This window comes from Oenanthe melanoleuca, unplaced genomic scaffold (genome assembly GCF_029582105.1).
Source record: "Oenanthe melanoleuca isolate GR-GAL-2019-014 unplaced genomic scaffold, OMel1.0 S001, whole genome shotgun sequence".
NCBI lineage: Eukaryota > Metazoa > Chordata > Aves > Passeriformes > Muscicapidae > Oenanthe > Oenanthe melanoleuca.
The window spans coordinates 8,605,884-8,632,973 of NW_026612650.1; the positions used below are offsets into that span (position 1 = coordinate 8,605,884).

The following is a 27,090-nucleotide window of genomic DNA, read 5'->3' on the forward strand; positions in this document are numbered from 1 at the left end:
CCTGTGCCTTTTGGGGTTGGCCTGGGTGCCGTGTTGGGGATCATGTGCCTCCCAAGGGTCCCCAGAGTGGAGTGACAGTGGGGACACACTCAGGTCCCCATTCTGGCTCCATCCCAGAGCCGGGGGTTGACAGTGTTGATGACGATGGATATTGATGATGATGATGGATTGCAGCTGGGTTTTTTGGGAGAGCAGGAGCTTCCTTGCTCTCCTCCAAGCAGCTACCAAGAGTACGGATAGCCCAGAACTTCGGTGGCTACTCGCAGCTACTCGCTAGCGATGGACGAAAGCTTGAGACAGTGTTGCAAAAGTTCCAGAGACAGTTTATTATCTTCGAAGGGACTTGCAAGCAACTGTCTAATTACATTAAACAATACAAGGGTATTTATAGGTTTCTGGAGGATTGACTTTTCATCCAATAAAATTCACACATTTCAAAGTAACCAATTATCTCTAAATTCTAAGTACAAAAAGAACCAATTATTGTGACACTTTAAGAACCAATAGAAATCCTAAAAGATAACGGGAGCTGAGGTAGGGAAGAGGGCCCGTGTCCTTAGGAATGTCTTTGTTCTAAGGGATATAGTTCCAGGGGCCCGGTTTGGGGAAAACTGAATTCCCTACAATGGATGTTGATGAAGTTGATGGATGTCGATGATGATGTCTCTGATGATAATGACAATGATGACAACATTGATACTGACAATGATGATGACAATGATGCCACTGTTCCCTGGTGTCCTGTTTGAGAGAACATGGAAGACGTCCAGGAAAAACTTCTTGGCAAGAGTGGAGCCAGTCAGGTCTGCAAAGTGAACACACAAAATGTAACAGAGGCAGCAATGCCAACCTAAAACATCTAAAGCTTCATATTTCTAAAGCTTCACATTTCCTGCAAACTTCTAAATAGCTGCACAGGGAAACATGCTCCTGCCAGCAGCCCCTTCAGGCAGGCCAGGGCCACACCCTGACCCACTTGCACAGAGCTCCCAGGGGAGCAGCCTGGCCTCTGGGCTGCCCTGGGACAGCAGGAGCCCAGAGCCCTGTGCTTTCCAGCAATGGCTCAGCTGCACATGCAGCCTCCTGCTCCTCTCCCTGCCCCACAGCTGAGCAGCCCTACAGCTCCACAGGGCACTGGGAGCAGCACAGCTCATGGCAGGGGCACCTGCAGGGCAGAACTCTTCCCTGGCAATGGGCACAGGCTCTCCAGGCTGGCACAAGACCCTTCCTCCTGCCAGAGAGCAGCCCAGCTCCCACCTTACCTCTGTGTGAGACTGAGCCCTGCTAGCCCTTCCCCTTGTCCTCTGTCTGGAGTTGCTTCAGGCCCCCTGAGCATGCCGTGACTAGGAAGGGCAGTGAAGAGAGCAGGGGCAGATGCACACCCTTCCTCAGTATTTTGTCATTTTTGGCACAGATAAAATGTCACATCCGGCGGTTTCCATCTGAGCCCTTGGTCAGCTTGCTGGAGAACACCAAGCCTTCACCAGCCCAAAATGCTGGAGAGTTTTTTCCTGCACATGTGGGGGCTGGCTGGCAGCACACTTCTTCAGCTTGGTGCCCATCACCTCGTAGAGGGCAGAGGCGAGCCTGGTGAGCACCGTGCGGACATTGGCGCTTCGCACAGGCAGCGCCTTGTTCTCCAGCAAGGACCAGAGCACGGGCAGGGCGCAGCGCTGGACGACTTCAGGGCTCCTGGCATGAACCTCTTCCACCAGCTCTGCCGGGACAGAGACACAGGCTTCTTAACACCAGCCTCAATGCAAACAAGGATCTGCCCCGAGTTTTGCTTCTTGGAAGCCTCTCTGGCTAAGAGCAGCGAAATAGCACATAGAGCCCCCACGATCCAGAAATGGCCAAAGCAGCTGATCCTCCCAAAAACAGAACCACCAACCCCTCGGGACTAATTTCTCCAAATGGAGCCTGGTAACTGTGGCAGAATTTGTACCTTTACTAGATCATTTCACAATCCATTTCTGCATCAACGAAGATTTTGCAGTGAACAGATTAATGACTGAAATGTCAACTTGCCTTTTATTTCCATTTCTGAGTTTTCTAAACCCACACTGAAGATTTGGAAATGCATTTGGAATGCATTGGAAATAATTGAGAGATTTCTAATAAAAAGGATGATTCCATTTTGGTGACCCTTGATGTCAAGTGCAAAACTCTAATTTGGCTCTTCCCTTTGCTCAGTGGCACACAACAAAGAGCAGTATTAGAACACACTTCCAAACTCTAGCCTACCATGGATGGGTGCTGCTTGACAGCTGGATTAAAAACATCAGTGACTAGCTGGTGTCTTTGGCAGAATGCTTTTGTGCCATCCAACAAACAGCAGTTTCAAACCTCAGCGTGTCTTAGATAATTACCCAGACTCCATTACTGTGGCATTTGAGCATCTCCACATTTTAATGCCAGTTCCCCTCCCAATGTTAATGGCGTTATTCTTAGAATGTGCACTGAAATAGCAGAATAGAGAGAGAAAAATGCTACACAGGGGACTGAAATTTAATCAAAACACAAGTGTTTTCTCACATTCTCTCTGGAGACTGCTCCCTGCTAATTTTCTGAACTGCAGCCATGAAACTACAGCCAAAACTTTACTACGAACAAGCTCCTGGCATCCAAAACTCCAAAACTAAATTCCCTCTTCCTAGAGATCTACTTTATTCAAATGTTCTTTAAACGGCCTGTGACATTCCCAATCACTCAACACTGGCCTTTCAAGATTCCTATTGAAGACACAAAGTGTATGAAACCTTACATTTAGAGATGATGGCACACTTAGAAGTGGATTTAGGCCCAGTTAAAGCAAGGCTATAAAGCATCTTGTCTACTGCATATTAAGTTTATAATTTTTCCATTCTTTGGCTGGGGCTGATATAGCCAGCTCCTCTGAGGAAACAATTATCAGCTGCATTTGCAGCATTTTGCACAGCGCTGACACAGGAAAACACTGTTTGCACACCCTGAAATGCTCAGTCCAATGCCACTTTGACAGAACAGGCAGGGAGCCTCAGCACTCTGCTTCTGCCCCTCTGACTCCAAAGGCTGCCTTGCACCAAATCCATGCCTCTAATCTGTGTGTTGAGTTTTAATTTAAGCTGTGACCCCCAGGCACTGCAGGGTTCAGCCTCAAAAATTTCCAAGAGCAAAACAAGAATTCTGGGAGGACAAAACAAAGGGATCCCTGCAACAGCACTTGCCACCATTTTCCCTAAAGGATCACAGATGTCCCTGAGCTTCCAAGAGAGGAGCCAGCAGGGTATTTTTAGCCTCTCCCTTTCCTGCAGGTGGCTTCTGAGATGCCCCAGTGAGAGCTCAGCCCCCAGGCCGAGCGCCGCCCCCATCTCAGGTGCTGCACAGCTCTGCAGCAGCCAGGGAAAACCTGCCAAACACACCTGCCATGGGGATGGGGCAGGAGGGACAAGCTCAGCACCCCCGATTTGGAGCAGCTGCTCTACTGTCCATTCACAGGCACTCCCTGTAAATACTCCCTGGCAAGAGCTCTTGGCTCAGAAGGGGAGCCCATACCTGTGATACGCTCTGTGACATCCAGCAGAGCTTGCCCACTCAGTTGACTCCATTGGTGGCTGAACTCTTTCATCAGTGATACTTATCTACAGGAGAAACACACGTTTCTGCTCACTCTTCTGAGGTCATAGGAGAAAGGACAGTGGGGAGGGAAAGGGCAGGGGCAGCCCCAATTTATAAATTCAAGTAAATTTCTGCTGATTTTGGAATCTTTTCTACTTTCCTTCCAGCCTACTTGGCAGGGGTTTAAACTCCAAGAAAAAAGCTCTCCCTTCACATTTGTAAATGCAAAGTTGCCTGCTCTACCCGCAGCTATGTTAAACATTTCACATCAGGGACCTCAAGATTTCAACCACACGTAAGCAGTGAAAGGGTTTTGCAATCCAGAGCAAACAGGAAGAAGCCCAGACTTGGGATACAGAAAGGCACTGAGTCAGGCGGTTCATGAGTTCACAGAGCAGCTGAACTGGAGAAAGTCGAAATTCCCCTTGAAGATCTGCCTCTTCAACACTCCATTTTTCAGACATATTTCCCCAGTGCAGCATCTTCAGAGCTGACATAAATCTCTGCAGCAAAGGAATTTAGAGCAGCCCTTGCCTGTGTAGGTATTTGCTACAGCCATCCTGCCCCATGCAACACAGCATGTGGTACAAGGCATCAGTGACAGCTGGATTTCTATCTCTTTGTTTTGAGGAAATTAACTTGGAGAATCATAACTTTTCCTTTGAAAAAAAGACAAAGAAGGAAGGTGGAAAATTGGCAGCTAATGCCTATAATGTGGAGCCTGCCAGGAGGCTGCTCTGCAGAACCTCTGCTGGGCCAGTGTTCCTTCATGGCAACAGCAAAGCTATTAATTTGGGAAGTCAAATGGGGTCCAAGCAAACTCTAAAACCCCTTTGCCTCTGAATTGTAGCAAAGCTCTAGTCCAGGACCTCTTCTCCAGACAAGCAGCACAGAACCAAGAGCTTCTGGCACTTTTGGGAAATGCTGATGCACATTCAAGCCTGTTGGGAGACTGGTGTGTAAGGACTGCACCTCCACAGCTTCTGGTGGATGCCAGCTGGAGCATTCCACAGGCACAAGAGCTCTCCAGGCACTCAGTGTTCTCTTGTGTCAGAGAGGCAGAGACACGGCTGAGGGGAGTCCATGTCAGGGGCCAGCCTTACCTAAATGAGCAATGGATTCTTCCAGGGCGTTCACAGCTGCAGCATGAACCCCAGGGTCGTTTGAGTTCAGGTTCTTTAGAATTCCTTCCACCAAAAGGACCATCACTGGGTACAAGGCATCTTCCAGGATGGCTATGATTTCTGCCAGCACGTCCAGCGCCATCTGCTTCACTCTCTTGTGAGTGTCAGATATTCTCAGGTCAAAATGATGAAAAATCTGTGGAGAGAAGAAGCAGCATGAAAGCTGGATTAAAATGCCCTTGTTAGAGAGGGGATGTAGAAATGAGCATTCAGTACCCAAGACGGGTAAACACCATCTTTACCAAGTGGAATAGAGACAAGGATGGAAATGAGAAGCTGAGTTGTGCCTGTGCAAGACAGGCTGGAGTTTACAGAAGTATCCTTTTAAAAATATTTGGTTTAAACCAACCCAGGCTGATCCTTCTCTCACCCATCCAAACCCATTTTGTGTCTAGAGAATAACTGCCATGCTTTCAGTGGCTGGATTCCCTTCACTTCACCCAACTGGGGGTAGGAGACAGCAGAAGTTACACCAGTGGAAAATTCTGTCATCATCTGATGAACAGCACCAATAGGCACCTGCCAGACAAATACAGCTGGACTGAAAGAACTTGTCCTGAAGCCTGAACCTGAATTAAATTGGTGTGGGTAAGAGGGACCAGCCTGTCCCAAAGAGCCAGGATGTAGTGCCAAGACACACTGAATTAACTTTACTGCTACAGGCTTGGGAGAGGAGCTAAAGGGAAGGAAGAGTGAAGATACCCTACATACTTGGACAATGTTAGTGGCGACGAGCTTGGGGCTGGTTTTGCACACGTCTAGGAGGAGTGCCACTCCTTCCATCCGTGTCTCAAACCCCTTGGCTTCCAGGAGATCGTAAAGCTTCTGGAGCGTCTCCGTTTCATCCCTGGCTGGAGGTAACGTCACCTGGGCTTTTGGATGCTGGAGGAGGCGTCCATCAGAGGTCGACTTCACCCTGGAAAATAAAACCAAATTCCGACTTCTTGGTGATAATACCTGCAGATAATTGTGAGCAAAACATCTAGAGGAAGCTTTCCTAAGGATGTGATCTCAAGCTAGAAAATCACAAGACTCTGAAAAACCCCGTGGACCTCATGACAATCATTATGGGAGACAATCTGCAAGTAACATTCTAGCCAGTGCTCACTCAGGAAAACCAAGGATGAGATGCATCTGATCTATCTTCAGATAGCTTCCCTGGCACACAGGTCACATTGTAGTGTGGGGAAAGAGAGACACTACTGCCAAGTTTAAATGCCTCCTTATATGGGAGGTGTGTGTCTTCAAATAAGGAAACTCATCACTCCGGAGAAGTGTCTCTACACCAGGCATGACAATCTGGAACAGGAGCTCAGATGCATCTGAGCAGATGAACAGGGGCATATCTGAAGGATCCAGAAAATCAGTAACAGAGAGAAAAACAGAAGCCAGACATCCCAGCACTACACTCACATTAAGTTTGCTTTCCTAGAGACTAGATGCACAGCTAAACATACCCACTGGGAACAATTCTCCTGGATCAATCTGTCTCTTCCATGAGCATGGGAAGATCCTAGCTATGCTACTGAGGCATGTGGTCACTTTCCTGCCACCGCTGAGCATGACAGAGCTAAATAAATCGTCTCTGTTATCAGAGGAGAACAAGTACAAGTAACTCTGCCACTGGCATGAAGAGACAGCAAGGACCAAATCTCTGTCTGAAATGCAGATTGCAGCATAGGGGGAAATCAAGCAAACATGCTGTCCATCAAGCAAACTATATGAAGGACAGGAATATCAAGACAGAATGTCTCCATTGAGACACCTGTTGAGCAAAGCTGCTCAGGAATTGCCTTGCTACTTACAACTCAAACTTGGTACTGTTTGAGGCTAAGAAAACCATGATTCAGCCAGGCCACACTACTTGCATGGGAACTGCTTGTTTGGGAAATGGCATCTTGCTTCTAGACTGGGACTTCTCATCAAAACACCCATCTGAAAAACACTCCACTCAGATGCAATAAAACCCTGGTTGAATTTACTTGTCTCAAGTCACGCAGCAGAGGTATGGCCCTCTCCTAGCCTGCAAAACACTGCCCTTGCCACTGCAATGAATTTTCTGAGCTGCAACCAGTGGGTTACTTTTTGTTGCCTAATTTTTGTGGAATGCCCTCCAGAGAAGTTTGTTCAGTGTAATGCAGAAGTAGACTTTTTTATCATAGGGCATGTGTAGGAAAAAGGAAACAATCTCTGGCCATCTCTGCCAGAAAGATTTTCCTGAGGGAGAGACACGTGCAGCCTGTCATGTGCTTTGTCACATCTAACAGAAGTGCTCAGTACCTTTGACTAGAAGGCAATGTGGCCTGGGGCTGCTTCGAACCATCGCTCCTCTCCACCCCCTACAAAGACAGAGAGAAACCCCACAGATCTTTAGAATATAAAACAGGAAATTCCCTGTTGAAAACACAAGTTAGAACCAGGATCACTGTTACCAAGGCTTAGGGAAACATTTCCTAACTTACAGAAGGAAACAGGCAGAGATTCAGTGATGCCAACTCTTTGTTTGCAACAGCCCAAGGCAGGGTATGGGTGGTGCCATACTGAGCAGCAGTTTAAAATCCCAAACTCATGAGTCTTGAGCATAAATGGGAATAATGCAAACTGGTAGGCAATGAGTGTTCTTACAGGAAGCAGCAGAAAAATTTGAACTCTTTGGGTTGAGAGGTGTTCCATTTTGTTGGAAAGTGATTCAGTTCAACCTGGCTCTCCCTGTTCCTGCACAAAGGCACACTCCCTTTTATTATGTAGATAAAAAAGAATAAAAAATTCCTCCCAAACAAACAAATCATTTTGCACGGGATGGTGCTGAATTCACCAAGCTACTTCCAGCTCCACAGACCTTGACAGGAGGGCAATATTCCCAGAAGACAGAGAGTAATTGTAATAATTAGGACTGATGGCCATCTTTTGCATTTTTGGAGATGTTCTTGGCACTACTGCTTCCAGTGTCTTTTGCACAGACTCTATTATCTTCAGAAGCACCATTCTCACTTAATTGTTTTACTGGGGCCAGAGTAGGGAGAGCGCAGAGGGGGGTTACCCTTAAATGTCAACCCATTTTCTGCTCTTCCCCTTTCCTGTTAGTGAGCAATATTCAAAATATTGAAAACTCCACTTTTTCCCGAATAGTATCAGTTCCTCTGTGGTCTGCAGATGAACAGGGATGAACAGCTCATTCCCAGGAGCAAAATGATTCAGCAGAAGAGATAAAGACAGATTAGGTATGTTTGATCTCCTATTAGCAATGGCAATAGTTGCACAAAGGAGCCATTTCTCCTGGCAAGCACTTACTCTCTTCTTCATTCTTTTCAGAATATCTTCCAGGTGACGGGCGGGAACAGATCGCTCCAAAAGCATTTTACCTTCTGGGTGATTGAGCAACATCTTCACCATGTCCTGTCCATAATGCCTATGGAAAGATGGAGGGAGGGAGGCAGGAAAGAAAGAAAGGAAAGAAAGGAAGAGAGGAAGAGAAGAGGGAAGGAAGGAGGGAAAGAGGGAAGGAAGGAAGGAAGGAAGGAAGGAAGGAAGGAAGGAAGGAAGGAAGGAAGGAAGGAAGGAAGGAAGGAAGGAAGGAAGGAAGGAAGGAAGGAAGGAAGAAAGAAAGAAAAGAAAGAAAGAAAGAAAGAAAGAAAGAAAGAAAGAAAAAGAAAGAAAGAAAGAAAGAAAGAAAGAAAGAAAGAAAGAAAGAAAGAAAGAAAGAAAGAAAGAAAGAAATTTGAATTTGAACAAACAAATGAAGACTGTTAAGAGAAGAGGCTGATACCTTAAACTCATCAGGTGCAATCCTTGCAAGAGAAGGCATTGCTTACTCAGCAAAGGGAGAGAAAAACACCATTTCACTCTGAAACTGTGGGTGTGCTTCTGTGGAATCAAAGGATCCCAGGGAGACGGAAACCCATCTGCTTTGTTATAAGATCCTATTAGCAGCGCCTTGCTGCCATTGCACAATAATTTGCCTTTCTTTAACTGGCAGGGAAGCCAAGACAAAATATCTCGTGCTTCCTATTGATAATTCTATACTATATGTATGCACAGGGGCACTAGTTTCTCTTGTCTTCCTGGCAGCTATTAATGGGAATTTAATTATCCAAGTAAGGGAATTTGGTGGTTTGGGTTGATTTTGCCACTAGGAAACCACAGTTTTCTTCAAGAAATTTGGAGGTCATTAAGCCACAGATAACAGCATTCTAGAAATCTGCAGAAGATGTTCAGAAAGACTGAATACATTGGCTAAAGAGCCCTGAAATATTTCTAGGAAAGCCTTAAGCTAATGAGAAATAGATGTTTGGATCCTTCAGTGATGAATATTATACAACACTTTGCCTTTGTATTGTGCACCTAAGACCAAAGAAAACTGTTGGACTGGCTAATCAGAGCTCTTTTGATCTCAGGAAAGAATCCTTCAAGTCACAGGAAGTTGGCAATGCTCCTTCTTGCTGACAACCTCAGGTTACCCAGTACAGTCATTTCCACAGTCAACCCAGAGCAGTGGTCACAGCACCAAGCCTGACAGAGCAGGAGAAGCGTTTGGACAATGCTCTGGGGCACATGGAGTGACTCTTGGTGTATCCTGCCCCTGGCCAGGAGCTGGACTCGATGACCGTGATGGGTCTCATACAACCCAGGGTATTCCATGATTCTATGGCCCTTACCCACACAGTGACATAACTTAGTATTTCCTGTAGTTGCCACTCTTCTGTGGGTTTACCTTTACAGACAGAGCCCAGACAGTTTTCCTGTCTCAGGAGGTGAACTGAAGATCATTACCTTGTGTCCTGGTGACGGTCCTGAGCCAGCGTCCCTGCCGCGTGCACCAGGCTCCCAGCCCCGGCTGTGCCTGCGAGCTCCGTGACTCCAATTCTCTCCAGCAAGGACAGCAGCAGCTCGGCCGCACACTTCCGCACCTGGACGTGGCGGGCCCTGGGAAGGGCAGAGCAAACACTGGGGCACAGGGAGCAGGAGGAGCAACAGCAGCACCAGCCTTGCCAGAGCCAGCTCCCTGCCGTTGCTGGGGGAAGGAGGCCTGGGCTCTCCCTGATACTTTAGACACCTCTAGAAGCTTCTGTCCTCAGATAAACCCAAAGTTAGCATTGCACAGAAGGACTGGCTGCAAGGGAGAGGGAGGAATTCTGTCTCTCTGCACTATCTGATACTCAATTTCTGTCCCACAATTTACTCTGAGAAAAATTAAAGACAGAGATCACATATGACTTCTTTAGAAATGAAAGACAATTCATGCTGACCCATCAGAGGGTACCAACTACACAGAGCTTCAGCAGGACTGAGGCTCTTTCCAGCCATTTATCCCCAAATCTGCAGACCTTTGGAAAAAAAAATAATAATCCAGGGAAAACACGCTGTGGGCCATGAAGTTGCAGAATATAAAGCAGTGCAGCCTGTTTCTTCCGTGAGGCTTGGCAAGGGATATATCTGAATGTTTTACCCTATTCCAAAGTTGAGGAAAGAGTGGCAGTCATTTTAGCAGACTGTCCTGTTCTAGAGAGTGTCTTTTGGCAATTTTTAGGTCCAACATTGACACTCAAGGCAGCATTTGCATCAGCTATTGCATAGCATTTGGCTTGTGAAGCTGTCTGTAAAGTGATTCATCATCTCAGGGCTAACATGAAACATCAGTTTGAATTGAAAGTAGAGCTCAAAGGCCAGAACAGTCATACAAGACTCCTTTTTGCAGGAGCTGCACTTGCTGTGCAGGCTGTGCCACACCCAGCACATTCTCCCCCACTTGCTCCATGCCCCAGCAAGTACCCTCCTTATTTCTCACATTATTGGCATCATGAGGATCCATGGATTTTCCCAGGGCCTCTGTGTTTAGTGCTGTGATGTATTAGAGAATGCTCACAGCTGCAATTGCAATTGTCCCCCTTCCCACAAAAGCACAAGGCTCTATCCTTAGCCTTTGCAAGCACTTTCACTTCCCCACTATTCACCACATTTAGGCAACTCTGACAGACTCCAGGAGAACTCCAGGAAGCAGCAGGAAGCTGAGTCACAGGAGGTTTAGGTTGGATATTAAGAAAAGGTTTTTCACCCAGAGGGTGGTTGGGCACTGCAACCGGCTCCCCAGGGCAGCGGCCACAGCACCACGTCTGACAGAGTTCAAGAAGCATTTGGACAACAATCTCAGGCACATGCTGTGACCCTGGGGTGTTCTGTGCAAGGCCAGGAGCTGGACTCAATGATCCTGATGGGTCCCTTCCAACTCCCCATATTCTACAGTTCTGTGATTCTGAGAATTCATAGGCTGCAGGAGGGCAGAAATAGGGGACAAGAGGAAAGAAACGAGGTGGACTGGAGAATCCAGTCACTGATTGATAGAAGATGCAGGATACAGGACCCTTCTCTCCCACCATTCCCATTCATTTTTTCATCCCTTGCCCTGCCTGCACACCAGTAGGTGAAGAATATCACTAGAAGAAGAAGAACCTACTTGACTCCACTGTCCAGGAGAGCAGCTATTGCTCGTGCAGGAGTCACATTCTCCACCATGATGCCCAGGGTCTGACTGGCTGCTTTCTCAACAAACTCTGGGCAATTACGCAGCATGCGGAGAAGGACCCGAACCACCTCATCCACCTCAGAGTCCATGTCCTGCTTCAAGGTGGCAAAAAACTCTCCCAGAGTGTCAACAGCCGCGCAGGACACCTTTGACCGGAGGTTGGTCACCTGGGGAAGTCATGAGGGGAAACATAAGAATCACTTTGAAAAGAAAACCAGTTGCCCTAGACAAAAGTCCCAGGAGATGACTACACGACACACGGTGCCCAGAGGGACATCAAAGCACAATAACAGCAGAAGAGCACAAGCACAGAAAGGAACTTACTCTGGCACCAGTTTCTGGCCTCAGACCTGCTTACTGCAGGCCGAAAACTAAAAATTTCACTAAAGTGATCTACTTAACCCTTCTATAATGTCAATTGCTTTGATTTTAGGCCCTTGTATTTGAAAAACAAAGAACCAAATAAAAGCAAGGGCTGCTTTCAAACCATAAAGGCACAAGCTATAAGGATAAAGAGTCATGTGCTCCTGCTCAAAAAAGCAACACCAGCATTTGAAGCACTCAGCCAGGAAACAGAAAATACAGGCTCAGGTCTACAGACTAATTTGCAGTGTTGAATTACAGCTCAGGCAGAGATTAGGACTCTGGCAAATAACATAAATAGTGTATCTCTTTCTGCATTTGCACATTTCATTATAATGGCAGCTCACCCAACGATGAGTGTCAGATACCCGACCTACCAGTCAATACAGCTACATGTACACACAGATCCTATAGATAGCTGACAGACATTAGAAATATAAGGTGTAAAAACAGAAATGAAGGCAGTCCCTGAGCACACATGGAGATGAACAAGCACATATCTACTCTACACACTGTGCATGAAGTACAGGGGACAATCCAGAACAATGTTCTCACCTCACTGGTAACTGCCAAGCAAATGTCACGAAGTCTTGAAAGCAGGACTTCTGAATGGGACCCAGCCAGGTGTTTGAGGCTGACAAGTCCCTTCTCCTTCATCTCCCTGTGAAAGGCAAGTACCAAAAAGATTGATTTTTCTCTCCTCCCAGGAACTAGGCAGCACCCTCTCAAATTACCAGGCTGGCAGCTCTGTCCAACAATGGGAGGTGCTTTCAAAGGAGTACTTAATGAAATCGTGGAGCTTCTTGCCACAGGATGCTGTGGCTGTCAAATGCACACAGAAATCCATGAGGCAATAGAGGGGTTTCAGAGTCTTTATTTATGGCTGTTTTAGAAGACAGCCCTTCTAAAATCTCTGGCACTGTGTGCAGTCCCTATGTCACTGCTTCCTAGAAGCTGTCAGACTGGCCCATGCTGCTGTTCCTTGTCACCTCCCTGTACCTGTCCCTAAGACACAATCCCATTGGGCTGTTACTGGGGCATTTTCCTTCTTTGCCAGCCCCAGCAGGCAGCTCAGCAGTGAGAGTCTGCACTGGCACTCTGGAGCTGAGTTTCCACTCTACAATCTAGGCCTGTCTGCCACCCATTCCATTTCAGATCCATATTCCCCAAAAAAGCAGCAGGACGACGCAGAAGATTCTACACCTGAGCAAGAACAGTTGAAACTCTACCTTTTCCCAAAATCCCCTACCTAAATCAATCCCCACAACAGCAACATGTTATTGAAAAGATGCAAACAACTCTGTCTCTCAGCACTTGCTCTCTGCAGACCCTGAGCTACAGGAAGGTGTGTGAGGCATCGGGGCTGCAACACAGGGCTGGAGACTGATCCCACGGGCACCAAGGAGAGTCATCAAAAAGACAGCCAATATCACCTAACATTTGTAGGCTTATCACCTCTGTGCTTCCTTCTGTCTGTGTTTAATTGTGGAACACATAGTGAGTATTGAGCAAACATCTCAGGCCCATATGAAGCAGTGAGAAGGAAAAAGCTGAATTCCAAAAATGCAAGATTCCTAGAGGATTTAATTTCTTTTTCCTTCTCTTCAGACATGACCCCTTCAGGAGTAATGACAGGCTGAGGGTCTTGAAAGCACAGCTCAGACCATTTCTCAGAAAGAGGAACTCCCTGGAGCTGCTTCTGGGACTCACGTGCAGGAGGTCACAGGGAGACCCTGTCACCTGCCATCGCTGTCAGCAGTGGGACCCGAGAGAAATCTTACTCAGTCCCACTGGGCCAGTGCCCCAAGGCACCCAAATCTCTACACTCAGATCTGCTGCCCTCCTGCTTCTGCCTTCAGCCAGCAAATCATCTCATCCCACAGCTTCCTCTCTTCCCTCAAGATTCCCTTTGCAGCTCCATGGAGCAGCAGGCAAAGCAAGGAGACAGCACAGACCTGCTGCAGCTGGAGCACAGCTGCAGACCAAGGCCAAGAAAAGGCTGCTCTCAAATCTTGATCCTCTCAGTGCCTCTGGAGTGGTTTCCCCGGTGCCCTTTGGCCCTCTGGGCTGTCGGGGCTCAGAGACACCAGCAAGACTCACTTCTAACCTCCCTTAACGCTGAGGGGGAGACAGAGTGGCCGGGGCCTTTCTTACCAGTCACCGCTGTGGAGCAGGGAGAGTGCCTGGAGCAAGGACTGCTGTGGGTCAGGAGAGGCTGTGTCCTTGTGCCCGTGCCCACATTGCAGCTCCTCTCGGTGCTGGGCACCAGGGGCCATCTGCGAGGTCACTGTAAGGAGAGGGTCAGCCCTGAGCGCTGCAGCCCCGGGCAAGGCACCCGCCCTGGAGCGGCTGCAGCCCCAGCTCCAGCCAGGGCTCCATGGGCTGCACATGGCTCTGCCTCAGACACCTCCCTGCTCTCTGGCTGCCTGGGCTCCTTGCTTTCTGCCAGCCTCCCCAGCTGGGCACAGCTCCGGGCTAAACCTGACCATTGCCCACACAGCCATTGCCAGCTCCCAGGTGCCACGGGCAGCACAGCCAGTGGCAGTTCCTGAGCCCGCAGAGCTCCCACTCCTGCCAGACAGGGCCGAGCAGCGGGAATGGCTACCCCAGGAGGGAACCCCAGGGGCTCTCTTGTCCCAGCACCCTGATTTCCCCCAGCCCTGAGGACTGAGGCACTCTGCACCTCCCTGAGGAAAGACCTGCAGCTGCCTCGTGACAGCACCAAGCCGAGCCTGAACAAGCCAGCCCTGCTGGGCCCGGCTGAATCCCCATGGAGCAACTCCCAGGGAACAGCCACACCTGACCCTTCACCACTGACAGCGCTTCTGCTCCCACTGACTTCAAATATTCTAGACAGCAGGCAGCTGAGTGCACATACATTTTAGCCTACTCTTGGGAAAGGAGTTGTATATGGATTTTGTTCTTTCCAAGCATCAGGAATCTTTACTCTATCCGAGGTACACACTGGCTGTATTTCAACAATGCTGAGGTGAAATTTATTTGCAGTCAAATGGATGTGTTTGAACATTGTGCCATGCATAAGCTTTCCCTTGTGGAAAAATGCAATTTCTAAGCTAGAGGCTTGATAAGAAAGTCTCCAAATTGTGAACTGAGGATAAAAATATTCAGATACAGATGCAAATTGTTGGCAGACACACTCTCTTGATAATCAGTTGTCCTGGATTTAGCCTAACTGAATTTTTTGGAAAGGTAAAAAATTTACAATGTATAAGAAAAATCAGAGGATAAACGCATTTCTTATGAAACCCATTTGTCATCAAAAGCACCCTCCATCAAAAATTTCATGTCCTGCATTCAAAAGCTCATTTTCTAATGTGCAGATGAAAACATCAGCAATATCTAAAATGAGGGAATATAAATATGGCACAGAATCTAGATGAAGTGCTCTAGACTCAGTAGGGTTTTTGTGATACCTTGCATCTTCTCACAAATTATGGGGGAACTGTAGCATCAAAAATATTCAGACAGGAATTAATCTGGATGTCACTGATGTACCCCTGTCACTGACATCAGTGATGTCTCTGCAGGAGTATGTAGACATCCACATCTAGATTCCATATGAATGGAGAGCCACAGTCAGGCTAGTTCTGGTCAATTCTGAACATGGAAGTAGCATCACTAGAAAAGAGCACTCCAAGGATCATTCCCAGCTCCCTTCTTATCTCACGCTACTTGGGATCACAGCACAGGCCGGCTACCCACAAAGGAGAGACAAGAGCCACTAGGGACTGTCTGCTGTGCATTTCCTGCAGACAGCAAACAGCCTGGGAGCACCAGGCAGCCCCTCCTGGCTCTCATCTGCTCCACACGGCCGCTGTATTTGGGTGCGCTGACACAGGAGGCACTGCTTGTTCCCTCTTGGCATTGCAGGCCGTGGGATGGCAGCAGCCAGGAGCACTGGGCACTTCTGGGAGCAGCAGCACGATGGCACCAAGCCACTGACTGCCATGCAGAGACAGCCCTTGCTGGGATAGCAGAAAAGCTGGCTGCAGAGCCGGATAGCAGCACAGGCAGAGGGCCCCGATGGTGAGTGGACAACTGATCTTGGTGGTACTCGTAGGTGCACAGTGAGCACAGCCTGGCACACTGCCCCACAGCTCATCCCTGCAGTTACTGCTGCCTCCTGGCACCAGCACTGTACTTTGGACTATCAGGATGGGCAAAAGCCAGAGCTTAGGCCTTTACCACTGCTTTATTCACCTCAACTTTCCAATGGATCTCTAAGAACCAACTGCTGCAGTATTACCAAGCTGGAGGAACTCAAAAGTAGATTTGCTGTTCATTCTCAGGACAGGCTATGGACCAAAGAGCCCAGCTGTGCTGGCTGAGGCAGGAGGCAGTTTGTGCTCCTTGTGATAGCAAAAGCCCATGTGGGCAAAAGCTGCCATGGAGCAGGCTTACCTGAGGAGTTGCATGGGACAGTGCCTTCCTCATGGATCATAAGCACACTGGGCTGTAAGGGCACTTTCTCCTGCTTCCTCAAGACCTTCTTCTTTTTCAAGGCATTACCAGGGTGTTTTCTCTGCACACTGGAAGCTGTGCCATTGACAGGTGGTAGGCTAAAGCCTGCAAGGGTCAAAGAGGAGCTTGTAAGTACAGGGTCTGGACAGGGTGATGATGCCATGGGCCAGAAAACTTGCTGGAGCTGAGTATCATCTCTTTGTTATCCCAAAGAACTTCAAGTAGAACACTGGCACACTAACACGGGACAAGGATGACAGAATCAAAGAATCCGAGAAGAGTTTGGATTGGAAGGCCTCTTTAACCACCATCTAGTCCAACCCCTGGCAACAGGGACATTTTCATCTGCATCAGGTTCCTAGAGGCCCATGGAAACTGGTCTTGAATCCCTTCAAGGATGGATCAACAACAGCTTCTCTGGGCATACCCTTCCAGGCCTTCATAATAAAAAATTCTCCCTAATATCTAATCTAAATCTACCCTCTTCTAGTTTAAAACCAAACTGCAGCGATGCTTCCACTAAGAAACAAGGAAAACCCAGTGCTGCTTTGCTTTTGTTTTCCTGTTTCAGAGCTGGCTGGGGAAGCTCCCAAAAGAAAGTGCAGATAACCCTGCGTGATGCCCTGGGGCTGAGTGCTGCCCCGAAGGTCCCTGCTGCCGCCCTCGGGGCAGTGCACACAGCGCTGCAGCCAGAGCCCCCAGCCGGGATTCACTCGGGAACGGGAACGCTCCTGGCTCCTGGGGTACAGCAGCAGCACTGCCTCGGGGCTTCAGCACAGCTCTGCAGCGCCAGCTCCTCGGCAGGGAGTGGGGGACAAGGGTCTCTGGTGCTTTCATTAGGAGGAGTTGAATTTGGTTTCTTCCAGGTTACACCTTGGTTGAAAAGCATTCTTCTGGACTCACCTTCCCTGGAAGCTGCTCTCCAGGAAAGAGTCTGAAGCCCCAGTTGACTTTGCAAGAGAATTTTCCACTCTGAATGACTTTAGAGGTGAAGGTGGGAAGCTGATATTCTGTTACCGACTCAGTGAGGCCATGGGCAAGACACTTCATGCCTCTGGATTTCTCTTTGGGGAATGGAAATCAATCCTATGCAAGCTTCCACTCAGATGAAAGCAGAACAGTCCCCCAGTCTGATTGCAACACTGTGCAAAGGGCAAGCAAGTGGTCAAAAAGGAACACAAGTGTAGGCAGCACTTACTTGCTTCAGCTGCATCCCCGGGCTCAACTGTCTGTGGAGGCAGCTGCAAGGATGTTTTCTCTTCTCTCCTTTTCTTCATCTCTTTCTCAAAAATCTCCACATCTTTTGGCTCTAAGTTCTTTTCGGCCAACTTGCACAATGCAGCACGGATCTAGGTGCAATGGAAATACATCACAAACTGTAAGCAGAGACACACAAACCAGGCACTACACCTCATCAGGAGCACAGAGTCCATAGAGTGCCACAGACTTTAATCTAGCTCCATTTACATTCCAATAGTTTCAGGAGAATGTCTCCCATCCTCACCTCGGCAGTTACACACAGTGAAGTGGAACACTTCAGTGCCACAACCTTACACTGCTCCAACTGCAACCTATGACAGGAAGCCCTGCTTGAAGCATGAAAGTCATAGGAATGCTCCCAGACAAATGAAGAGCTCCTGTGACCAGTGAGCAGGCAGTTCAGTTCCTACAGGCCATGGCAGGAGAATAAAAACCGTGTGCCATAGGCAGCAAGGAGGGGTAATTAGCTGTTGCTTAACACTCATGGCCAGGAATTGCAGCTGTTTCTCACTTCCTGGCTTCTGAAGGACTCAGCTCTGAAGGACTCTGGATGACTTGGTCTCTGAGACCAGGACACCAAAAGGAGTCATGTGAAAACAAGTTGCAGAAATATTGGTATTATTGAGCAGAAAAGTTGAGAATGAGAGGGCTGTGAGATACAGCCAGAAAGGTAACCAGGAAAAATCCAACTCTCCCATTTTATTTTGCAGCCTTGCTTATACTCAACATTAGAATCTTTGCTTCTCTGCTTCTCAGGCTGCCCTTTGCCAGCGTTCACTGGTGTGTAGCTTGCTCTACCATTCAGAACTTCTCTAAAATGGCCTTTGCACATAAAGAATGTTTCAGGCGTGACCTTAGCACCACCTCCAAACCAATGACTTTGGCACCACTGGAAATAGCCAAGCAATTGCTCTGTAGCTGTCAAATACATTCCCAAGAGGATCCCCATCCCCCAAGAGAGGAAGATTAGGATTGTCAGGGACATTTTGGGCCAAGCACTAAGAGCCACTGGAAAGGAAGTCTGCTCATCCCTGTCCTTATCCCTTACCTTTCCAAAGCCGTCCCTCAGGTCTTTGTCACTCGTAAGACCAGGACTGCTGGGACCATCCGTCTCCTGGGCCTGGCTCAGTGGGAGGCCTGGTACTGGAAGCAAAGGTTCCTGTAAATCTCTGGCAGACTTCATCCCCCAAAAAACCTCATGCTGGACAACAGGCAAGACAGGTTCCAGACTGCAGAGCTCTCGTAAGACACAGAGATGGTGCATGAGAGCAGCAAGGTACGTATGCCTAGACCCTCTCCCAGTGCTTGGGCTACTGGCAGCAGACATGGCATTACTGTGTTGGCCAGCAGACTGAAACCTGCTGCATGATGAAGGCCTCAGCCCCCAGTGCTGGAGAGCCTCTGTGACAGGGAATAGCAGAGATGGAGATTGCTCTTGACAGAGATTCTTATCTGCCCTTATGCTGATTTTAGTAAACATCTTTCCGGTTCCTAAAAGAACTCCCGGTTTCTAATACCTGTATGCATTTAGATCAACATTTTATTCTCTTTCTTGGAATATTTTAGAGGACATCAAAAGAAAAGCTTAGGATTTCAGGAGTGTTATCCAAACATAAATTGTCTTCTTGACACTAGATAATTTGTTTTCCTCAAGGATTTTCATTCTAAACTCTAGGAGCTTGGGCCACTTTACGGCTAGCATGACTAAAGGCTGATTTTCTTAATGCAAGTAGAAAAATTTAACACATTCTGAAATACTCTCCAATATAGCTGTTAAAATTCAGACAACTAATCATTCTATATAACACCTTTTAACCTTCACAGAGGTTAAAAACAAGTGGCAGCAAAGTAGAAAAACCAATGTTGTAATTCAATATTTTTTGCCTTTACAGAATGCTCAGCTTAGTAAGAAAGGGGAGTTAGATACAGGCTTTGAGGAAGGAGGGAAATTCTGGATGGAAGGAAAAACCTTGGAAAATAAGTGCATCTGGGAAGTTGGCAGGGAAACTACTGACCCCAGGGTAACCTCCTAGGGAACACTGCAGTCAGTCAGATCTGCTAAATGGACAACCAAAATTTAACAGAGGCTGCAATGCAAACCTAAAGCATCTAAAGCTCCCCATTCCGTGGGACACATTTCCTGCAAACTTCTAAATAGCTGCACAGGGAAACATGCTCCTGCCAGCAGCCCCTTGAGGCAGGCCAGGGCCACACCCTGACCCACTTGCACAGAGCTCCCAGGGGAGCAGCCTGGCCTCTGGGCTGCCCTGGGACAGCAGGAGCCCAGAGCCCTGTGCTTTCCAGCAATGGCTCAGCTGCACATGCAGCCTCCTGCTCCTCTCCCTGCCCCACAGCTGAGCAGCCCTACAGCTCCACGGGGCACTGGGAGCAGCAGAGCTCATGGCAGGGGCACCTGCAGGGCAGAACTGTTCCCTGGCAATGGGCACAGGCTCTCCAGGCTGGCACAAGACCCTTCCTCCTGCCAGAGAGTGGCCCATCTCCCACCTTACCTCTGTGTGAGGCTGAGTCCTGCTGGTCCTTCCCCTTGTCCTCCTCCCTGGCAGTGACCCTGGGGGCAGCGCTGCTCAGCTGCCCCTGCCGGGGCTCCTGGGCCGAGGCCCCCTGAGCCGGCCGGGAGCCCAGACCTCCATTCCCAGCGCCGGGGTTCCGCACATAGGTCTCCATGCTGAACAATTCAGCCAGTTTCCGTGGGAACAGAGGCATCCCAGGTCCTATCACACACCAGGGGCTCTTTCCCTTCGTCCTCTGGCTTTGTTCTGTAGATCAGGTACAAGAGAAGAAGCGAGTTAATTTAACTCACGCCTGTACTATCAACCCATCTAATGCGTGGGGAATGCAAAGCATATTTCAGTTACTGAAAAGATTGGTTGTTTTTTATATTTCATGAAACCATTATCAGCTGAATTTGTTGCCAAAAGTCATTTTCAAGGCCATTATTTCTCTAACTCCCACTCAGTTCTAACTTGGGTTTTTCATTTTTGGGATTTTGTTTATTTCTCTTTACAACAAAGGAAGTGCTGGTACACAAACAATGGCACCACGTGTTACACAAAAAAAGAAGAAAAAAAAAAAAAAAAGCTTTGCTTTCCCCATTAGATATCCCCAGTAATCTGCAAACATCTAACAGAAGGGAATAAAGTGGTCATCCACAAGTTTCACCTTTGGTCTACTTCACTTTTGAGGGGTTTAGTCCCTGCCTTCTTTCCTGCAGAAACACCTAAAACTAGCAAAAACATGACCTGCCTCAAGACTTTTCTGATTATGCCTAATACTGACAAATGAAATTTTGATTAATTGAAATAGCAGAGGGCAGGTCATTCTGAAATACTCTTCAACAGGGCTGTTAGAAATAAGACAACTAATCATTCTTTACATGGCTTCACAGAGCATAAAATCATAGGGCAGCAAAGTAGTAAGGGGAGAAAAATATTCTTAAAACTGGATCCTTTTCTCCTGCAGAATGTTCTGGCCAGTACTAAAAGAGAGACTGGCAAAGTCTAGTGAGAGGGGCATTTCTAGTTGAGAATGAGTCCTGCAAAAACATCACCTTACTTGCTGAGCAATACTTCTCCCCAGCTGCATTAAGCCATCAACCTGCATATCAGCAATAAGGAGTCATTCCAAAGGGGCTGTACTGAGGATTTGGCAGAAATAACCCTGAGCAAAGGAACTGGTGGATCTGATCCCTTTTTCTGCATCAGCAAAATTATTTCTTCAAGTCTCATCACTCCTATCAGCTCACGACCAGTGATGGCAAAGGAACAATAACAGACTTTCACTGAGGCTTTCAACTTGAAAGCATTGGCTGACCTGGCACAATTCTACATGTCAGGGATCAGGCAAGGCAGGGACAGGGGACAAGGCAGAAGGCATCTCCTCCGCCAGCCTCAGCCTGCAACACTGACCCAGAGAGAGAAAGTCGGGCAAGAGATTGGTCATCATGAACCTGCCATAGGTGGCTTTGGGTTTGTGCTGTGAGAGCATGACAAACTCAGACCCTGCATAGGCTGATCCATTTGGAAGTCTCCTTCTCCTTAACTGGAAAATTCAAAAAGGACTTTCTGTCACGGGAGTTTCCCTGCTTCTCCCAGTGCAAAATCAGTCAGTACCCATAGTCTGCCTTCAGATGTCCAAGGATCCAGCTCAGAACGTGCCCCAAGGAAAGATTTTCTCTTACAAGGACAGGAGGGAGTGGGAACATTTCTCATTTCATGATAAATGCCTTTTTCTTTCCTACTAGTTGTAACACTAGAAAGGCTGCATGGAGATAAAAGGCATGTGCAGGATGGAGAGGAATGTTTCCTTTTCCTGCGCTGCTTTTCCAGGGTCTCAAGGTCCCACTCCAGTCCCTGTCACTCAACACTTCACACTGGAAGAATTTTCACGGCACCACTGGAGCACACTCACAGTGACTGGGCTCTGGGAGGTGTCCACTGAGCCCATCCAGGCATCAAAATGAATTTACAGAAATTTTTGAAAGAATGGTTCTTAACCAGGCTTTCAAAATGTCACCTCTGAGTCAATACTCCAATGGTCATTCTAGGACAGACATGCCCTGTACCTACCTGCATGTTCAGAGCTCTCTCTGCTTCTGCTGCTGGATCTTGGCCTTGAGAAAATGGAGGACAAAAGAACATATGAGGAGGGAGAAAGCAAGGGAGGGAAGAGGTGTAGCATGAAAGGAGACAAACCTTCCTAGCTTGGTCACTCTGATGAAGGATACAATGCAACACATAAACCCAACAAGACTCAAAGCTGATTACTTGTCCTTAAGCTTTCAGCTGCTGCAGCTAGATAGATATGGCCAAGTTCCAGCAAAACCACAGCAGTCATTCTTCAACTTGCATCATAACTCCCCAATCGTGCAGTCTCTCCTTTTGGAGCCAAGTGGCTCCTACAGCCTCTCTGAAGCAGCAAGAGCTGCTAAGCTGAGCCACGAGTCTGTATGGAGGGCAGCTGCTTTGGGACTGCTGCCAAAGCTTGACTTTGCCTGCTCGTGCCTTCCACTGGTGCCAGTCTCGTGCTACATGTGGTCAGAGCAATGCTGTGCCCTGAGAGGGATATTCCACCTCCTTGCTCTTTCAAGTAGAGAAAGGCTTTTTCCACCTGCTGCGCAAGGTGTAGTGTTTCAATAAAAGTCTGGTTTTCAATCGGGGTGGGGGGTGATTCCCTGTTAGGACCTGCCAGAGGCAATGAACTGACTGGTTTGGAAGGGCCATTGAGCTGGGTAAGTTTGGGGATTGATATCGGGTTAGACCACGTGAAGGAGCTAATCACGCCCCTGTGGAAAAGCACATTTAAAAACAAAGGAAGCACCAGAAATATTCTTGGCTTCTGGCCTCTGAGGAGGTAACTGGCCGGTCCCCACACGGCTGCATGGCCAGGTCAGAGCACGGCTGGGCTGAGATTTCTGCCACCGTGGGGCCAGGCCACCGGCACTGCCCAGGCCACCAGCACCGCCCGGGTCACCAGCACTGCCCAGGCCACCGGCACTGCCCAGGCCATTGGCACTGCCCAGGCCATTGGCACTGCCCAGGCCACCGGCACTGCCCGGGCCACCGGCACTGCCCAGGCCATTGGCACCGCCCAGGCCATGGGCACTGCCCTGGCCATTGGCATTGCCCGGGTCACCAGCACTGCCCAGGCCACCGGCACTGCTCAGGCCATTGGCACTGCCCAGGCCATTGGCACTGCCCAGGCCACCGGCACTGCCCGGGCCACCGGCACTGCCCAGGCCATTGGCACTGCCCAGGCCACCAGCACTGCCCAGGACCTGCGGGCGGCCGGAGCTGCCAGGGCTGCTCGGCCGCAGTCGGCGCGGCCGGGACTGTCTCAGCAGGGCTCACAAATGATCTTTGCTCACTCCGGGACCAGATCTGGGAGTGGCCCCGCGGCCCGTGCTGGGCACGGCCCCGAGGCCAGGAGCGGCCTGGGCCGGGAGCGGCCGCCGCCATCCCCGTTGCCAGGACTGCGCGGCCGTGGTGTCTCGGCAGGGCTCGCAATGAACTTGGCTCGTTTAGTTCTTTCAGCAGCCATGCAGAGAACAATAGGACAAAGCGGCAGCAGCGGCTTTTCTTGTTTTTCGGCGCCCCGCGTGAAGGAAAGGCGCAGGGCGGGGCCGGCAGCCAGCGCGGCTTTGCGCAGGGCCGAGGGAACCAGGTGAGCAGCAGCGAGAGGCACGGCAGCGATCTCTGCCTTGCAGAGCCCGATGGCATCAACCTTTCAGCGCTGCAGGACTCTAGAGAACTGTTTAAGTTGATAAAGCTTGAAAGCAAACAAACCTGGGAACACCCTTTGTCTCCCGAATCAGAAAAATGAGAGGTGAGGACACTTAGAGACAACAGCATGGACACTGAAGTCAGTGAAGAGCGAGTAAAATTCTAGATGGGGGGATGTGAGGAGATGCCTCAGTTTGAGGCTGAAATCCTCTTGTAAGGCTATAGAGAAGATATAATTGAGACATCAAACCCTATTTTCCCTGTAACTCATGAAAACACATTGGGGACATGCAGCGTTCTAACCACAGCCATGAAAAGAGGAAGCAGTGCTGAAGTGAGCAGATGTTGAAGCAATTTTGATTCAAAGAGAAATTTGAATAAAGAGAGATAAGAAACCTTGTCCCAGTGATAACAGTAGAAAAGCCTCTGTTCCCAGAGATGGATGAAGAGAACTTTTGTTTTAGACTAGAACAGCTCATCATTAAAATAGCACCCCAAGAAGGTGACATGGCCCATGAAAGCAGCTGTGGGATAGCTGCGAGGTATGAGAGCGACTTTTCACACTGCGAGCACATTTTCCTTTCCCGGGTGCCTGATTCGCTGTGACATTAAAGCCACGGGAGAACTGTTTCTTGTGGAGAAGTATCCATACATGGCAAGAGAAACTCCTCTACATGAGTGAACTGGAGAAAGACTGTTTTAGAGATGGTAAACTGACTGATTTGTCGCTGTATATTGTCAGTCGGCAACAAAAGCAGGTAGGGGGCAGAAGAAGTGTTCTGGATGTAGGTTTATTCTGATTTTTCTTACCTGTGTTGTGTTAATAAAGTTTTTCTTTGCACACTTTAAATTTTGTGCCTGTTTTACCCTCCTTCTCCTAATTGCTTATCTCACAAAAGAAACATGAGTAAAAATATTCCAGTGGGTGTGCTGGCATTTAGCCAGCACTAGACCCACTACACAAGGATATTCAGATTGCACTTGAAAAGCTCCACCTAAGCTTTTCAAATGGAATGAGACGTCTTTGACTTCTTCTGTATTGTTATCACTCGGATAAGCTTGACAGCTACATTTTCTCACACATATCCAAGCTAATATTTTACCATGGGGTACTCTAGCACCTTGCCCTCTTTGCTTTTTAGCCCAGACCAAAATATTAAACATTGATGGGATTATACATCTATACCCCAAAACTTATCTGGGATGTCATTCCACAGTGAAGGCTGAGGCCAAAGCTCAGAGAACTTAATCCTGAAATTTACTTTGGGATCCGTTTCATTTCAAACAGTTGGCAACACACATTGCTCCCGGGAATTATATAACTACACGCAGGAAGTAATTGCTTTCCAAAGGTAGATTTCAGGGCGAGTGTTGTTCTGCAACTCCCACTCAGTTTTGGGTTGGGTTTAGTAAGTTCCTTACACCGCTGATACAAAAAAATTAAGTGCTGCACATAAACAAAGACATTCATTAAAAGAAGCAGCACTGGAATGTAAAGACACAACCCCAGTAGCCAGTATTTGTCCAAACATATTCTAGTGGGTGCTGAAGTTGACAGTCAAGGATCACAGTATTCAATGAACTTCAGGATCCAGACCCATGCAATACAGTTCCCAAATGACACCACAAACAGAGGGAATCAATAGACAAGTCCAGCAGAGGACCCATCTTGAGATGCTCTTAAGCCCTGCCTCCTCTTCCCCACCACCACCTCTGCTCTTGGGACAGATGGTTTGGGGCTTGACATTGAGCTGGATCATCAGAGATGGGCAAAATGGGGAATACACAGAGATTTGCCTAAATACACGGGACAGCTGACTCTGCAAAAGAACCTCCCGAGGCAGGAAGAGCGAGCTGAACAGCACAGTGGAGCAGCAGACACCTTGCCTTACCTCATCTCCTGGGACTCTTGGACATCCAGCTGCAGAGAGCTGTGCAGAGAGCCTGCAGCACTGCCAACACGGGGACGGACTGCCTTGTGGATAGGGGGGATCACAGGCAGTCCCAATGACCCCTTCTTCACATCCTCACCATGGGAATACAGCAAGGATGCCTGGCAAGAGTGGAACAAAGTGCTCAGATGAAGCATCCAGCCTTGCCCCCACTCATGGCTCAAGATATCTACCCATGCTTTGAACTAGTACCTAGCAGGAAAAGACAAGTCAAACTGATGGAGCAGCTTGGCCCAGGATGGGGAATGGAAAGGGAAGTGGCAAAGGAGAGCACATGTCCCAGATTTGGCATCTCTCCCCTCATGCTAACAGTTCTGGAAGGGTGGCTACATTTCCAGCTGGAATCCTCGTGTTTGGCATCAGTATGTTCATGGGTGCCACTGCCTCCACTGGCCTTTTGGATGGTATGGGAATGGGTTTAGATCACTATTCTCTCCCTGCCCCTAAGGCACCTCACAGCCACTGCTGATCTCCAGCCACGTCCCCACAAAGCCATTCTGAGGATGTCAAAACCTGCTTTTCTCAAGCCCCTCATTCCTTCTGCTGCTGCCCTTCCCTCCTACAGTTGCCCAGCAGCCTTTCAGCCCAGAAGCTGCTGAGCTCTCGGGATGCTCGCTGCTCCCCAGCTCCCATACCTCCAGCATCTCAGGCTCACTGGCATCCAGCAAGTTCAGCAGAGCTCCCTGCCCTGCTGCTCTCTGGCAGGACTCTGCCAGCCCAGGTTTCTCCAGGGCCCCCATGCCATGGCCAGGAAGGGAAGTGGAGGCACTGGGGCCAGATGCACACCCATGCCTACTATCCCATCATTTCTGGCACAGCTAAAGAGCCAAATCAGGACCTGTTCCAACTCCAGTGAAAGGATCAGATCCTGTCAGGGATACATTGGGCCCTTTCTCATTAAGGCTGACATCAAGTACACAAGCCTTGGATTGGACATTCTGTCTACCAAAGCTGTTTTTCATCTGCCTCCTCCTGCACCCCACAGCAAACCCAAAACAACTGCAGGTGCTGGCCCTGCTGCAAAGGCAATCGTGTGCCTGGGCTCTGGGCTGCTCTCCCCATGGCCACCTCCCATCATCCCTTCCCTCTGGACAAAGCCATGCCAGGGCACACAGCTGCCCAGAAGCTGATGAAGTCTAGCAATAACATCAGAGACAGCTGTGCAGAAGGCCATGGCTGTACAACTCAGAAGCTGAGACAACCTGGAACTGACTTTGCAGGACTGCCTGTTTCAGCAAACACCTTTTTCCATCCCAAGCAGACAGGGTTGACAGAAAGCAGCACCAAGACAGATAGTTCTAGTAGGTTACTAAATGCAGGAGGATTGCTTGGCCAGATTGGACAACTTGAGCTGCTCTGACTGCTTGTTGGGGCTTTTTCAGCTATAAGGCAGAGCAGGAGCCACGACAGAGCCCAGAAACCATTGAAGGACCTCTCCTGCTATTGGTACACACTGAGGATGTGAAGTCTGCACTACACCCCCATTGCAAAGA

At 48.6% G+C, this 27,090-nt stretch overlaps 1 protein-coding gene across 1 annotated transcript in view; it reads right to left on the minus strand.

The window, feature by feature from the left end:
* Nucleotides 1–276: 276 nt before the first annotated feature.
* LOC130266099 (TOG array regulator of axonemal microtubules protein 2-like) overlaps nt 277–27,090 on the minus strand; it is a 33,538-nt gene continuing 6,724 nt past the window's right edge. Inside the window, exons 6-22 of the mRNA XM_056515417.1 lie at nt 25,538–25,698; nt 21,993–22,036; nt 19,917–20,183; nt 18,455–18,549; nt 17,345–17,495; nt 16,087–16,251; nt 13,819–13,951; nt 12,220–12,325; nt 11,233–11,468; nt 9,552–9,704; nt 8,073–8,190; nt 7,062–7,120; nt 5,493–5,697; nt 4,701–4,917; nt 3,535–3,620; nt 1,263–1,717; nt 277–805 (exon numbers count right to left, since the gene is read on the minus strand). Of these exons, the coding sequence (XP_056371392.1) occupies nt 3,607–3,620; nt 4,701–4,917; nt 5,493–5,697; nt 7,062–7,120; nt 8,073–8,190; nt 9,552–9,704; nt 11,233–11,468; nt 12,220–12,325; nt 13,819–13,951; nt 16,087–16,251; nt 17,345–17,495; nt 18,455–18,549; nt 19,917–20,183; nt 21,993–22,036; nt 25,538–25,698 (2,124 nt within the window). The 3' untranslated portion in view covers nt 277–805; nt 1,263–1,717; nt 3,535–3,606. The remainder of the gene's footprint in view (nt 806–1,262; nt 1,718–3,534; nt 3,621–4,700; nt 4,918–5,492; nt 5,698–7,061; nt 7,121–8,072; nt 8,191–9,551; nt 9,705–11,232; nt 11,469–12,219; nt 12,326–13,818; nt 13,952–16,086; nt 16,252–17,344; nt 17,496–18,454; nt 18,550–19,916; nt 20,184–21,992; nt 22,037–25,537; nt 25,699–27,090) is intronic.